Below are 16,410 nucleotides of genomic sequence, written 5' to 3'. Positions count from 1 at the left end.
CTTCGTTGTCCCTCGGGTCTGCCTCTCTCTTATTATTATTCTTCTTCTTCTAACTCGTCTCGCTCCCCGTGTCTGCCCACAAAGCTTGTCTCATCCCTCTTGCCGTCTCCCCTCCAGCTGTCTCCGTCGTCTGCGCCCCCCACCCCTCCCTACCCCACCAGCCGGGCCATAGTAACGTGGAATTGCCACAAAAGCCTCTTGAGCTGCATCACGGAGATGAGCGGCGAGTCTCCACGCGAGATCTAAACTGGACTTCCGCAGCCTCTGTGCGTGCGGGCCTTCTTATAATCCCCCCTGAGAGGCTTAAGAGTCTGTGCCACAATCCTTGTTAACTTGAAACTGCGTGTAATTGTTTTCTTTTTAGAGCGTGCCTCGTGGGTTTTATGTGCCACGGGTTGAAGCTGATGCATCTTCATTTTGTTTTTTGATCTCATCCAGGGAATTTGGAACACTTTGCCATGGGGAGTAAATGTCTTCCGGAGTCTCTACAATAATAACCACCGGGTGGGTGATGTTGCGATTTTAGTCTCTAGCCCATTGGGATAATCGATTATCTTCGATGTCGTTTGGACATTACGGCCAGAGGTGGCTCTCTCCGCATTGCAACCCAAGCCAAATGCTAAGGGGCCCCATGTAGCTGAAGGGGACATCACGGTGCACGAAATATCCCGAATACACGCTCGCATTTTTTTTTGTATATCTGCCTCATCTATGTCTCTATGTCTACAGCCCTCATATTTCACCAACATCTGCAGCTTTTCAGTGCCCGAGATGTTGATAAGTTATTGATCCATAATTCGAAGCGATATTCTTTGGGCCTGCGGTGTGCCACTTTGAATTAGCGTGATTGCGTACGTAACAGTGCAGCGATTCTCACGATTTAAACGAGTAGTAGCTTTCGTGTCAGAATTAAAATTAATAGATGAATCAATGCATTTTTAACATACCTAATAGTGGGACTTCAAGTATTATTGTCGATTCCTAGCCACCGTTACTAAGAGCCATATGTGGGTATAATTGCTGCAGTGTAACTACAATATGATCAGCCTTCATGAACATATTTGTCAACATTGTGATAAAATGTGAGTTATTTGAAGCTGAGATAGGACGCCGATGGTTTGCTGAATACTTGATTAAAATTGTAATTTCTCCCATATGAAGATCAAAAAAATTGGGTGAAATATCCAATGTGGATATGTAACACGTGTTTTTGCTTCAGAAAAATGTTGGTCGGTTTTGATACGACATTTTCCCTCAATGTCAATGTGTGTTTGGCCAGATAATAACTGAAATTTTGGATGTTTTGTGATTAGTACATCTTTGGTAGCAAAATAAAACAAAGAAAGCAACCAGCAAAAGATGACACTTTGTCATATTCATTTGTTGCATCATCATCGTGATCAGCCATTGTCTGTTCTCTGAATGAAGGCCACCCCAATGCCGTCACCTCCTCAGCACTGCCACCATCCACCTCTCTTCTACACATGAACTAATGCCACCGTTCCACATCTGCGTTGGCCGTGCTGCCCTTTGGGTGTCATTCCATCACCAGTCTCGTCCATGGGCCATCATCCCGTCTCGCGATGAGTCCTATCCCAGCCAATTAACTTTGCGTAAACAGCCTGTACCGGCCAGGTTGGTGAAGAATGGCCAAACAACCCCCTATGAATGATGCACCTAAACAAGTTGTATAGTGGGCAGTATTTGAACATCTTAGCTGAATATTGCCTACCTTAAACTCCATGTAAAAAAAAGTGAGATCTTGAATATTTGGAGCAGTGCTTGTGGATTTTATATGCCACAGATTGAGCTAATGTATCTTAACTTTGTTTTATCCTAGGAATCGCAACACTGCACAATGGGAGTAAAGGGATTGCAGAGCTTTGTGGAGGGCTGCGTTCCTGGTGCGTGCGAGCCAGTTCGCCTTGCCGACCTCGCCGAGAGCTTCAAGATAAAGCGTCCGGGAGAAACGCCTTGTCTTGTCGTGGATGCTCCCTGCTGCATACGTTTCTGGTACACTCCCCAGCGCTGGGTGCAGGGTGGCCAGTGGAAGGAGTACCTGCAGAGCCTGGATAACTTCTTACGCCGTCTGGCGGACGTCGGACTGCACCTCGTATTCTTCTTCGATGGGTCAACGCAGCAACCCAAGCGGCAGGAGTGGGCTCGCCGCCGGCACCAGAATAGCCGCGAAATATCATGCATATTCAGGCACATCCAGCAGACAGGGCAGCAGCCCCTGGACAACATGTCTGTCATCCCGTCTGGTCTCTGCAGCTTTACGAGGGCTGCCCTCCAGGCCCTGGGAGCTGAGGTTATCCGCACGACACGGGAGGCTGACTACGAAGTGGCCGAATTTGCACGAAGTAAAAACTGCATCGGGATCTTAGGCCAAGACACGGACTATCTGGTCTACGATACGGTACCATACCTGTCCATCAACAGTCTAGACCTGGAGACTCTTACTACCGTAATGTACGTGCGAGGGCGGTTATGTGAGCACCTCCGCATTCGCATCTCTGACTTGCCAGTATTAGCCTGCCTCATGGGTAATGATGTCGTAGATCAAAAAAGAGGAGCCTACTTTAGAAGACGCTGTGCATCTCCGGGTGAGCCTCCTGTGGCGGCTGTGGCTCGATACCTCCGCAAGGTTCCAGCGTCTCCTGCCTCTCTCGAGCAACTCGAGCGTGAGCTGTTTGGTGACGAGGCTTGTGGGCAACTGCAAGCTGTTGTGGCAGGTTACACCTTGGCAGGACTTAGTTCTCCTTGGCTACCTGCCAATATGCAGGTACAGTGAAAGTGTGATGTGTGTGTGTGTGGATCTGCTCGTGCCTTGATGTGTCCTCATTGTGTGTTCCATGACCACTTTTACTTCACATCGAGAGACATCGAGAGATGTGACGTAAAAGCTACGTTGTTGCTGTGCTGTTGTGAATAGTAAGGATGGGATAGAATGTTGACTGGGAATAGAAAGAGTCACATCTTTGAAAAATGTACAATATTGTTAATTACGAATCTAAAGCTTTTGCTGTATGCTGAAAGTAGTTAATTACCATTTTTCATTCAATGATTGAATTATTTATACTGTACAGGCAAGTCTGGGACATGGCACTGTCTCATCTATGGATGGAGGCTGTAAGGCGTCACTCTGCACCGATGTGGAGTTCCTGCAGGTCTGAAATCTCTTCCCTGCTTTTGCCTCCGTACTCTTCATTCCTTTTCATGTCCTGATTACCTAAATGCTATGTCTTCCATTCTTACAGCAGCCCGCGTCTCTTGATAAAACACATTCATTCTCATTCTATTCATCTAAGAGGGATGATGGGCTGAATCGACTCCTAAATAAGACTTGAATTAACACACTTGTGTACTCTTATCACGTGGCAACGCAGCTAGATTACAAAAAACAGTCAAACTCCCATTTCGGATTATATCTCCATAGGCTGTTATGCATGAACACTTTCGAGTGTTGAGATTAATTCGTGCGCAAGTGTGAGATGGATTGTAACATCACCAGACGGTGAGATACAGCACCAGCGTGGACATACCTTCATCTAGCAGTGAATAGAAAATGACTGATCATGGCAGGGCTAGTTTCTGCCGTGACCTAGGCACTGTCTCAGCATCACGGCTGTGCTGATGGACGGTTGTCTGTGCACCTGAATTGATGGATGATGAATGGCCAGCAATTTCCACTCTCTCTCTTTTCGTCTTGCACAAACATGCACTGTTGCAGTCCTCTGGTATTTGCTCAGAATCTGTTGTCTCTTGGCTCACAGATGGCATTGAGGCAGCCATCCTCAAGCTGTTCGTTATTTCCATGACATGTTTGTGGCCACCACTTGCCAGGTCAGGTCATGCCTTCTAACAAAAAACCCTTGCATTTCGGAAAGGAGGTTTGTTGCATATGTTGGTGTATTGCACGTAATTGTACGACCTTTGGGTCTCAAATGGTAAGCAGAACGTTGACAAACATATTTAAATAAATCAGTAGGAGTAATATGAAGTGTTTGTGCGTACTCATCGACTACAAATGAAAGCAGCAGTAAGCATTTTGAAACACAATGTACTGCCACACACTCCCAAGTAAGGGAAATCTTACAACAAGGGGATGCTTGTGTCAACAGTTGGCCCAACAGCAGGGTCACCAACTTTACAAGTTGCTGGTCTTGGGAGAGTTGGATGTGAGCAACAGCCTAGAGGATCCAGCTGCGACAGGCCTTCCCCCGGCTGGACTTCTCTACCGGCCTGTACGCCAGCACATCTATGGCCTGCTACTGGGGATCAAACCTGTGGGTAAGAGTCAGGAAAGTAGTTTTTGTTATTATTGTACATACATGACTGTAGGGAAGACTCTGAAACGGCTGTACTAAGATAACGCATGGGATAAACCAGGTAAGATAGGAAGAATGTTGGCATTCAAAAGGAACCAGCAATAATAAGGGACATGATAGGCATAATTCAAAGGAGACAATTCTGTTTGCGAAGGGTTTTGTGGTTGGGTTTAATTGTAAACACATCTGTATGGGATAGTGTTGCCCCCTTAAGTGCGTGGGTGCCCTGGTTCCTTTCCACATACGGCGAGCCATCGAACAAAGACGGTCACTGCATCGCACGCTTTCAGATGAGCTGCGGCCGTCTGGAACGCTCTTCCAATATTAGGAAGCCACTGTTGCTATGCACTTTTAAATCTAGATTCAAAACTTATTTCTTAAGAACTGCTCTTTGTGTTTAGTTTATTGTCCTTCCTCTGCACCCCCGATTCGCACGGTTGGCTACGTAGTGCGAACTAAGTTCAACATGTATACATGTAAACACTCATTCATTGGTTGAAAACATTGAAGTATATAGAGGACTGCGTTGCTTGGTAAATTGTTGGGACCAGATCAATCTGTGGTTTCTCAGCGTTTGCGAGATGCAATTTGCATATGCCATGCCGCTATATAAAACGTAACATTATTTTTGGCTCTCCAGTGTTTTCAGATTCTACTGCGTGTTGCTCGGCACGATGTCTGACATTTCGCTGCATGTCCTGGGAGCGAGTTTCAAAAAGCTCCCAGCATGTGGAATGAAACGGCGGACATTATGACAAACGACACATGGTACAATCCGAAAAAAACATGCTGGGTAGGTAGTGTACATTCGAGTGGACAAAGAGAGATTTCCCCATGTTCTTCTGTACAGCAACATCAGTGAAACAAGGACTAGAGGATGTCCAAGTGAAATAAACGGTTTGGTAATATGAAAGAAGAACGTCTGTAACTGGGAGTCACACTCCTAAAAATGGATAGGCTGGCCTGAGGCAGACACAGTTCCAATCTGGCCATGGATAGCTTGCCACCATCAAGGTGATGTCTTTAATCTGGTGCATAATCATTTTCTGAGTGTTGTGATGCGAGTTGAGATGTGTGTCACTGCTGTCTTACTCTTAACTGATATAGTATATACCACATGCCTTGGTAAAAAACTGTACAAATGTGTTTGGTCTTATAATCATTCTAGGAGGTTGGAAAAAAAAAAGGTCCATTAAAGGTCACAATAAAATCTCCCCATGTATTTACAATACTGCTTAAAGTAATTTGTTACAATATGTACACCTGCCATGGTTTTGCTTGTTTTTGTGTGACCTTTTTTGCAGATGGAGAAATTCGTCATGTGAAGGAATGGATAGTGTACCCAGGGAATGACCTGAGGGAACCTGAGCTCATAGCCCCTCTGCCTCTGGATATGCCAGGTGTGGATATCTTTTTCGGAATTAACTTTGTTTAACTAGTAATAATGGAATTTGTACGTGCTCATGACACATGTCTCTGTCACGTTGGTCCCATCTCTGTCAGTGGCCTCCCCCATATCTCTCACTCTCTATCTCTCAGCGTCTCTCACTGTCTGTGTCTCTCTGTCTTTTTCTCTGTCTGCCTCCGTGTCTTTCTATGTGCATCTGCCTTTGCTGCTCTGCCCCGTGTCTGCACAGGACCACGCGTAGTGTTGAGAAGGCTCTGCGCCTAGAGGCGTTGTAGAAACTTCATCAGGGCTGACCTCTCCCCCCTCATCTCTGGTATATGTAGTAGTGGTGAGTGATCGCTCAATGATTATAATTATCGCACTGTGCTGTAATCATGGTGTCTCATTCTCAGTTTCTGGCCACACAAAACACCAGCAGCATTTGATGTCTGAATTTGACCTCGACCACCTCTATTTCTATTCAACCTTTTATGACTGCCCGGTGTCATGATTTAAAATCACCACTCGGGAGACAGTAATAGCTGAAATTGTATGGTGGCAGTGGCCTGTGCACCCACATGCGTGTCATGCTGGACGTAGAAAGCTCTTCACTTTTTGTGTTTTTTCCATCGGTGTATATCAGGTAAATCAGCAATATTGATTTTCTTTAATTATTCTTGTGTGCGTATGAATATCTTGATTCCGTATGTTTGCTGTTTTATTATATTGCAGCTGTTTCAGCAATTTCAGCCCAGGGATATTAACTAAAATATAATTGGTTTTACTTTGGTGACAAATGTAGCTTTATTGCTCTGTTTGAGCACATGTGATGTGAATGTCTCTGACATTGAGAATATTATTGTGTTATTTTATTTTATCAATTTATTATTTTATTCTCATTCTACGTGACTTTACCGAAAGAACCAAAGAAGATGAATCATTGCAGTCACGAAAGCTTTAAATCGAAATTGTATACATAGTTAAGCAAAAACGCCACATTACATAAAATTTGAAGTTTAACATAGTTCATGGGCTAATGATTTAAAAGTGTGTTAAGCCTTTATGAGTGACAATAAATAAAAATAAGTGTATATTAAATCTTGACTTAAAGCTTTCGTGACTGCAGGAATTCATATTCTTTGGGTCTTTCGGTAAAGCCACGTAGATAGAAAAATGATGACGATTGCTTGTGTTGCGATCGAAACGTCGTGATATTTGTATTATTTTTCCATCTATGTGGCTTTACCGAAAGACCCAAAGAATAAGTGTATATTAATTATTGACTAATCATTATAATTTGGCTCGTGACATGTAGTATATGAAATACATAATTTTGACTTGAAACATGCAGTGTTCACTCGCTCTCAAAGAGAAGGAATGATGTTACAGGATTTTAACTTTACAGCATAGAGCGAGTTTTAGATGTGTCTTATTTGCAGACTCAGCAGAGTGAGATATACAAGGGGTAATGAAAAATCTGTGGTCTGGTAGATCAAGAAATGAGTGACCTTGATGAAATGGTGTTATTTCCCTACACGTTAGTTCAGTTATGCTCTTCCAGGGCTTCTATGCCACCCTGACAAACTCTTGTCCTCGCTCCTCAAACCATCCAATCATGGCAAACATCACTTTCTTGTCACTTGAAAATAGTTTTTTTTTGTCTAGCAAGTGATTCTTTAACTGCAGAAACATGTGGAAAGGACTGGCAGCCAAGTCTGGAGACTTCCAGTTTGGTATAACCAATTCTAATCTGGCCTTGCGAATTGGCAGCTATGCCAACTTGGGATTTGTGAACTTGAGCATTGGTCCTGATAAAATAACACACCAAGTCCCAACTTTCCTCAATTCTTCTGATCGCATTACACAATTTTGCTATGAGGTCTGCGCAATACGACACGGGTTTGTACCTCCATCGCCGTTCCATGTGGGGCTTAGAAACGAGCATTCTCAGACGATAATTATGCGAACCTCTTCTTTGGTTCTTTCGGTAAAGTCACGTAGAATGAGAATAAAATAATAAATTGATAAAATAAAATAACACAATAATATTCTCACGACGTTTCGGCCACAACACAAGCGGCCTTCATCAGGTGAAGGGACGAGACTGTCTGGTAGGACAGCGCTGGAGTGAAAGAGCCACGTTCAGATCACGGCCTTTAAGCTGTGTGAGAGGAACAAAGCGCCTTGACAAAGGAATTAGCATATAATTTAGCATTGAAACGGCTGAATGATTAGCTTGTGACTGGTCACAGAAATAGCTATGTTAAAAGTTAAAGCATACACATCCGCAGAGGCACCCCTTGTTAAAGAAATTAGCATAGAATTTAGCATTGAAATAGCTAAGTTAAAGCATACACATCCGCAGAGGCACCCCTTGACAATGGAATTAGCATAGAATTTAGCATTTAAATAGCTGAGTGAATAGCTTGTAACTGCTCACAGAAATAGCTACGTTAAAGTCAGAGCATACACATTCACCGAGGCACTTAGTACAAATCAAACAGGAGAATTTAGCATTGAAATAACTAGGCGAATTTAGCATTGAAATAACTGAGTGATTAGCTAGTGACTGGTCACAGAAATGACTATGTTGAAGTCAAGGCCTACACATCTGAGCTATTCACAGTACTATATAGTGAACCAATAAAAAACTAAAATATAAATTACCTTAATGTTATCAATAAACTCTATATTCTCCAATCAGCTAAGCTACCAACAATAAGTCGTTATATATCACAATGCTATATGGCGAAAAAATGGGTGGATTCTTACCCTCAACTTTAGCACCACGGATAGCTACGGGCCCCGTTCAGACGGACGAGTTCGTCCATGGTCGGAACAGAGGAGGGGGAGAGAGACAGCTGCGAGGCGCTATTATGCTCCATGTTGTAAAACCATTCCATTAACCGTGGTGTGAGAGTTATTAAGAGTCAATGCTGGCGAAGGAGCTGCGGTCTGAAGGTCATCGTAAAAATACAATTAAGAACAGAAATGATTTAAAACATCTTTCCAGTGGTTACTAAGCCAGAATCCATCTTCTCGGTTGAAATTGTCTCTGTGCTTGTATATGTGAATGGCCTCATGAACGAATCTCTCATGGTAGCCGGTTGGTTTGCAAAGAACCTCCGTCTTGGAGAAGTCAATGTCATGTGAGCCCACTGAATTATAACAGTGATCTGCCACGGCAGAGGAGTTCGTCCTACCGTGTTTCAAGTCTGCTTTATGTTCGCGGATGCGGTCCGAGATATGTCTTTTGGTTTCTCCAATGTAGCTACTACCACAGAGGCACTTTAGTTTGTAAACGCCCAGGTACTGTATGTCTGGAACAGCATCTTTTACAGATGGAACTAAATCACGGATTTTATGTACTGTGTTGAATCGGACCTGGATCTTGTGTTTATTCAGGATTTTGGAGATATTTTTAGTGACCCCTGCAATGTAGGGTAAGGTGATGGTTTTGAGTGGCTCCACAAGAGGATCCTTCTTCATGACTGGAGTGATGGCTTTGCGGATTGTGTAGTCGGAGTAGCCATTAGCCCTGAGAGCCTGGTGTACGTGCTTGAGTTCACTGGTAATGTGTTCCTGGTCGGAAATGCATTGGGCTCTATGGTATAGAGTCTTGATGAGGGAGTTCTTCTGGGATGGATGGTGGTGGGAATCCGGTTTCAAGTAAGCATCTGTATGGGTAGCTTTCCTGTAGACAGAGTGGCTCATTGAACCATCATGTCTCCTTTTAATTAAGACATCCAAAAAGGGTAGTTTGCCATCTTTTTCGACCTCCATGGTAAATCTGATGGCTGGGTGTAAGGCAATGCCACTGTCATCATGGACAAAACAGAATATAACAACAAAATTCAAGAACTACTCAACGATGGCAGCTATACAAAAATAAAAAGAGATCCCACCAACAGCCTGGTCACCAAAACGAACATAATCATCTCTGATTCAACAGCATTAATTGATGAGATCAAACAGTTCTCATTGAAACCCTCTGCTGCCAGACCACCAAGATTATATGGCCTTCCAAAGATACACAAAGAAGATACACCCCTTCGTCCCATCGTCTCTACTATCAACTCCCCCACCTACAAACTGGCACGTTTTCTTGCTGATATACTGCGACCTTTCACTGGAAAAACCACCTCTGCGGTACTAAATTCTACTCACCTGGTATCGACAATCAATGGCATTTCCCTGTCCCCAAACGACCTGCTTGTCAGTTTTGATGTGGTGTCCTTGTTCACCAAAGTCCCGGTACCTGACACCATCGCTATCATTGAAGACCTGGTTCATCAAGGACTGCATACTGATGTACCCCCCCTGGTGAGACATTGCTTAACCAACACATACTTCACCTGGAATGGAACTTTCTACAAACAAACTGAGGGCACCCCAATGGGCTCCCCCCTATCTCCGGTTGTAGCCAACGTATTCATGGAAAAATTTGAAACTGACGCCATCCAGACTGCCACTCTACGCCCGACCTTATGGAAGAGGTACGTTGATGACACATTTGTCATCTGGCCACATGGCCAGCCTGCTCTAGACCAATTCCGCGACCACATCAATTCCATACACCCAGCCATCAGATTTACCATGGAGGTCGAAAAAGATGGCAAACTACCCTTTTTGGATGTCTTAATTAAAAGGAGACATGATGGTTCAATGAGCCACTCTGTCTACAGGAAAGCTACCCATACAGATGCTTACTTGAAACCGGATTCCCACCACCATCCAGCCCAGAAGAACTCCCTCATCAAGACTCTATACCATAGAGCCCAATGCATTTCCGACCAGGAACACATTACCAGTGAACTCAAGCACGTACACCAGGCTCTTAGGGCTAATGGCTACTCCGACTACACAATCCGCAAAGCCATCACTCCAGTCATGAAGAAGGATCCTCTTGTGGAGCCACTCAAAACCATCACCTTACCCTACATTGCAGGGGTCACTAAAAAGATCTCCAAAATCCTGAATAAACACAAGATCCAGGTCCGATTAAACAGTACATAAAATCCGTGATTTAGTTCCATCTGTAAAAGATGCTGTTCCAGACATACAGTACCCGGGCGTTTACAAACTAAAGTGCCTCTGTGGTAGTAGCTACATTGGAGAAACCAAAAGACATATCTCGGACCGCATCCGCGAACATAAAGCAGACTTGAAACACGGTAGGACGAACTCCTCTGCCGTGGCAGATCACTGTTATAATTCAGTGGGCTCACATGACATTGACTTCTCCAAGACGGAGGTTCTTTGCAAACCAACCGGCTACCATGAGAGATTCGTTCATGAGGCCATTCACATATACAAGCACAGAGACAATTTCAACCGAGAAGATGGATTCTGGCTTAGTAACCACTGGAAAGATGTTTTAAATCATTTCTGTTCTTAATTGTATTTTTACGATGACCTTCAGACCACAGCTCTTTCGCCAGCATTGCCTCTTAATACCTCTCACACCACGGTTAATGGTATGGTTTTACAACATGGAGTATACTAGGGCCTCGCAGCTGTCTCTCTCCCCCTCATCTGTTCCGTCCATGGACGAACTCGTCCGTCTGAACGGAGCCCGTAGCTATCCGTGGTGCTGAAGTTGAGGGCGCTTTGTTCCTCTCACACAGCTTAAAGGCCGTGATCTGAACGTGGCTCTTTCACTCCAGCGCTGTCCTACCAGACAGTCTCGTCCCTTCACCTGATGAAGGCCGCTTGTGTTGTGGCCGAAACGTCGTGAGAATATTATTGTGTTATTTTATTTGATCAATTTATTATTTTATTCTCATCCTACGTGACTTTACCGAAAGAACCAAAGAAGATGAATCCTTGCAGTCACGAAAGCTTTAAATCGAAAATTACGCGAACCTTCGAGCAAGGCGACCCATGGGAACACGACGTGAGGCTTGCACTGCGTTGTGCAGGGGGGACGCTGGAGGCACGCTCGCTGTGGCAGCCCGCGGCGGAGAAGGATGCAGAGCATGTGGCGGAGTGGCGGCTGCGGACCTTCCTGGCATGCTTCGGCCTATCGGGACATCAATCGGCCATGGTTGCCCTGCAGTCGGGGCACACTGCTCTCTGCTGCTTGCTGGGTTACATGGCAACGCAGGTTCGTTTACCTACACTTGTGTTCCTTCACCCCCCTTCCCCCCAATTGCATTGCAGCTTGCTCTGTAGGTGTCGTTCAGATCTGTGGCAATAACTCCGCAACCACGCGATCGTAAACACGTCGGCAAGTAATTGACACAACGCTGTAGCCTATGCATACATACAGGACAAATGCCCGGAGTGCGGTGGGATAACTGCATCTGGGTTGGTTAATGTCTGACGCATGCTTCACGGTGTAAAGGAGCGTGGACAGACAGTAGTTAGTGCACCATGCTGTATGAAACGTGCAACCTGAATTTTAATTCAGGCCACTGCTAACATAGGTGGTGAGTGATATCCGAACTGGTCCTGGCACCTCCCATCACCAACTTGCATTGACCAGTGTGAGGAAGTATGGTCAAACAACTCCCATGACCAACACGGCATGGGGAGACCTTCGTTTTTTGACAAGGGCCTGTCATTATTTTTGCGTTGTTATTATTGTAAACATTATTCACTCGTTATTCACGAACTTGCTATCCACGATTTTGGCTGTCCGTGAATCGCATCTCGAAGTCTCGACACGATTGCATCGAGAGAGAAAGTGATGAGATAAAGTCATCATGTAAAGGATCATTATAATTTAAGCTAAGTTCATTTAGAACCTATTATTTAATATGTTAATATTTAAATTAATTTACTTTATGTTTATAATAAAGAGGTATTAATTTTTTGTGTTATGATCATTTTCATGTATTTAATCGCTGTGCACAAAATTTGCTGTTCACGAGCATCTCGGGAACGTATCCTTCGCAAATAACGAGGGAATACTGTGCTCTTCTTCTTTGGTTCTTTTGGTAAAGTCACGTAGAATGAGAATAAAATAATAAAATAACACAATAAAATTCTCACGACGTTTCGGCCACAACGCAAGCGGCCGTCTTCAGGTGAAAGGTACAGAACTGTCGGGACGACAGAGCTTCAATGAACGATGTTAAGATTCGTAGCGACTTTTAAGCTGGTTGGGAGAAGTGAGGCACCTTGACAAAGGGGGTTTACATATCAAATAGCTGAGGGATTAGCTTGTGACTGGTCACAGGAATGGCTATGTTAAAGTCAAAACCTACACATCCACAGAGGCAACTAGTAATTTAGCATTGAAATAGCTAAGGGATTAGCTTGTGACTGGTCACACGAATGGCTATGTTAAAGTCAAAACTTACACATCCACAGAGGCAACTAGTAATTTAGCATTGAAATAGCTAAGGGATTAGCTTGTGCAAATAGCTGAGGGATTAGCTTGTGACTGGTCACGGAAATGGCTATGTTAAAGTCAAAACCTACACATCCACAGAGGCAACTAGTAATTTAGCATTGAAATAGCTAAGGGATTAGCTTGTGACTGGTCACAGGAAATAGATGTTAAAGTAAAGGCCTACACATCCACAGAGCTTCAATGAACGCTGTTAAGATTCGTAGCGACTTTTAAGCTGGTTGGGAGAAGTGAGACACCTTGACAAAGGGGTTTACATATCAAATAGCTGAGGGATTAGCTTGTGACTGGTCACGGAAATGGCTATGTTAAAGTCAAAACCTACACATCCACAGAGGCAACTAGTAATTTAGCATTGAAATAGGTAAGGGATTAGCTTGTGACTGGTCACAGAAATAGATGTTAAAGTCAAAACCTACACATCCACAGAGGCACCTCGTACATGGACGCCAAAGGGGGCTGCAACAACTCAACTGTCATACAGTAAAGCGATGTGAAAAACCTAATTCTAAATTACATCAATATAATAAATGTACTCAATATATTCTTCAATAAGCTGAGCTATTAACATTAACTGGGTATACACTACACTATATAATGAATATCATATAGTAAACCAATAAAAACTAAAATATAAAATACCTCAATGTTATATCACAATGTTATATGGTGAGGTAGTTTATCTTTTAGTTTGTATTGGTTTACTATATGATATCATTATATAGTGTAGTGTATACCCAGTTAATGTTAATAGCTCAGCTTATTGAAAAATATATTGAGTACATTTATTAGATTGATGTAATTTAGAATTAGGTTTTTCACATCGCTTTACTGTATGACAGTTGAGTTGTTGCTGTCCCCTTTGGCGTCCATGTACGAGGTGCCTCTGTGGATGTGTAGGCTTTGACTTTACATCTATTTCTGTGACCAGTCACAAGCTAATCCCTTAGCTATGTCAATGCTAAATTACTAGTTGCCTCCGTGGATGTGTAGGTTTTGACTTTAACATAGCCATTTCCGTGACCAGTCACAAGCTAATCCCTTAGCTATTGATATGTAAACCCCTTTGTCAAGGTGCCTCACTTCTCCCAACCAGCTTAAAAGTCGCTACGAATCTTAACATCGTTCATTGAAGCTCTGTCGTCCCGACAGTTCTGTACCTTTCACCTGAAGACGGCCGCTTGCGTTGTGGCCGAAACGTCGTGAGAATTTTATTGTGTTATTTTATTATTTTATTCTCATTCTACGTGACTTTACCGAAAGAACCAAAGAAGATGAATCCTTGCAGTCACGAAAGCTTCAAATCGAAATGCTGTGCTCTCTTTACTTTCGAGTGGTGGAAGATGTTGCGGTGGGATTCTTTCTTTCCAGATCGATACGTTCTACCTGGAGGATGTGAAAGCATTGCTTGCCCAAGCTCTGCGCCTCAAAGAAATGGATGCCCAGCGCCTTGCTCGTTTACCGGTATGTGCTTATATCACCACATTTGTACAAATGCACGTGTTGTTGTTATCCTGCATTTTCCGGTGTAATATAGATTGCCACGCACAATTAAAACTCACGCCAGCCGTCACTTGCATTCACGAGCGTTTGTACAATGGTTCGAACAAATAAAGTAAGTAAATGTCAAGAAAGCTACGTGTCTATGTGAGTGTGCGTTCAGTTTTTATTTACGTCCCCGAGTACCAGGCTTGTACGGCGCTTATTCCCTAACACTCCACCCGCGTCAAATCCTCGCCATCGCCCCTCTCTCCCCTTCCTCTCCGTTGCTCTCGGCTAAATCACTCGCGCAGTCCCGACCCTCGGCTGTGCGCGCCGTTGCCGGCTCTCTCGCCCGTCGCAGCGCTCACCCTTCTCGCTCGCATGCGACATTGTAAAAGCGGCAAAAGCGCACTTGTCATCTTTATGCACCGTTTTGGCATGAAGTGGGTAACTGCAATAATAATAATAATAATGAAGGGTCTGTTTCATCCCCGAACTAAAACAACATGTTCATCCTTCGCTATGGTAACGTTTTAAGTTTTTAAGTCGGTCAACCAATGGGTTCGGTGTTGTAGGTTGTTGTCTTGTCACAAGGCAAAACAGCAGAATTTGTTCGATGGGCCGCACGCCGCTAAGATACAAAGAAGTGTAAACCAGTCCACAGTTTGCCGCGCTGTAACAAAGGCCCATGAAGTTAAATGTTACAGACTTAAATGTTTGAATTTCCACTTCGGAACATTTTTCTAAAGTAACTTTATTATCCAATGAGACTGGACAACGTCCTGCTGATTTGCCTACCCAGAAATCCAAAATGGCCAAAACAACGTCGTGAACACGTTTCTCATCGTACCGCCATCAGTTTTCTCAACACGGTAAACAGGTGCACGGTCAACTGTAACTAAAGATGCCATTCAACCTGTAACCAGCAGTGTCTGCCAGCAGTTTATTGCAATGTTCTGCAATATTTAAAGAGGAAATTGGACCTGCGTATTGAAACGCCTCTGCTGATTGTGTCCAATGTTGTCTGTGCTTTTGCTTGTGCGCTTTCCACGGGGAGATGAACCTCACTAAAATAGGATCTTTGTGCACTTGCGTATGTACACATACGTATGTTTGCGCTTATGCGCGTCTTGTAAGCTTTGTTTTGGCCTCTGTGTGTTCCAGCAGCTGTGGTGCTTTCGTTTGCGTTTGTGTGTGCGGTACTGTTCTGCAGTGGGGAGCGGTGGTGGAGCGGTTAGTGCGCCGCGCTACGAACCCGGCGGCCTGAGTTCAATTCCCGCTCACGGCCAGCACCAGTGATGATTATCTGAACCGGTTCTGGACCTCCCCTAGGTCGACTGAGCCTCAAATGGTGCGGTGTGTAAACATGGCCAAGAGGGAGACATAAGGCGGCCGGGTGTGGTGCTGGCCTCTCACCCCTTCGTGTGCCGTTCCGGCCTTCATAGGTGCTCGCTAACAGCACTTGCCCAACAGTCTGTTAAGGCTATACGGGGGATCTTTGTCTTTGTCTCTGCAGTATTCATAGTCTGCGTGTCTTTGTGCCGTTTTGTTGTGTCTGCGTTTTCAGTCGTGGTAGTTTTACAGTACGGCAGTGCTCGGGTTAAGAACGTCATTCGTTCCTGAGACCAGTTCGTAAGTCGGAACACAATAATGCACTGTGTTTAAATGTCCATAGGTCAGTGTTATGAAATGTGTTACTGTTAAAAAAAAAGGATAGCATAGTTAAATTCATAATTAAAATTTGTACATTTGCATGTAACACTGTAAAAAAAATACTGTATATAAATAAAAACCTTTAAACGTACGTCTCAAAAACCTCTTGGGTACATCCCGACAAGGGAGAAAGCTTAACG

At 44.0% G+C, this 16,410-nt stretch overlaps 1 protein-coding gene across 1 annotated transcript in view; it reads left to right on the top strand.

Moving 5' to 3' along the window:
• The first annotated feature begins 405 nt into the window (after positions 1-405).
• FAM120B (family with sequence similarity 120 member B) overlaps positions 406-16,410 on the top strand; it is a 33,331-nt gene continuing 17,326 nt past the window's right edge. Inside the window, exons 1-7 of the mRNA XM_076063219.1 lie at positions 406-504; positions 1,841-2,785; positions 3,090-3,170; positions 4,125-4,293; positions 5,636-5,731; positions 11,640-11,824; positions 14,447-14,539. Of these exons, the coding sequence (XP_075919334.1) occupies positions 1,859-2,785; positions 3,090-3,170; positions 4,125-4,293; positions 5,636-5,731; positions 11,640-11,824; positions 14,447-14,539 (1,551 nt within the window). The 5' untranslated portion in view covers positions 406-504; positions 1,841-1,858. The remainder of the gene's footprint in view (positions 505-1,840; positions 2,786-3,089; positions 3,171-4,124; positions 4,294-5,635; positions 5,732-11,639; positions 11,825-14,446; positions 14,540-16,410) is intronic.

Source organism: Petromyzon marinus, chromosome 6 (assembly GCF_048934315.1).
Source record: "Petromyzon marinus isolate PM22_M1 ecotype Great Lakes invasive population chromosome 6, UKy_Petmar_22M1.pri1.0, whole genome shotgun sequence".
Lineage (NCBI taxonomy): Eukaryota > Metazoa > Chordata > Hyperoartia > Petromyzontiformes > Petromyzontidae > Petromyzon > Petromyzon marinus.
The sequence above is the reverse complement of the archived record's forward strand: the minus strand, read 5'-3'. Positions and strand labels throughout refer to the sequence as shown.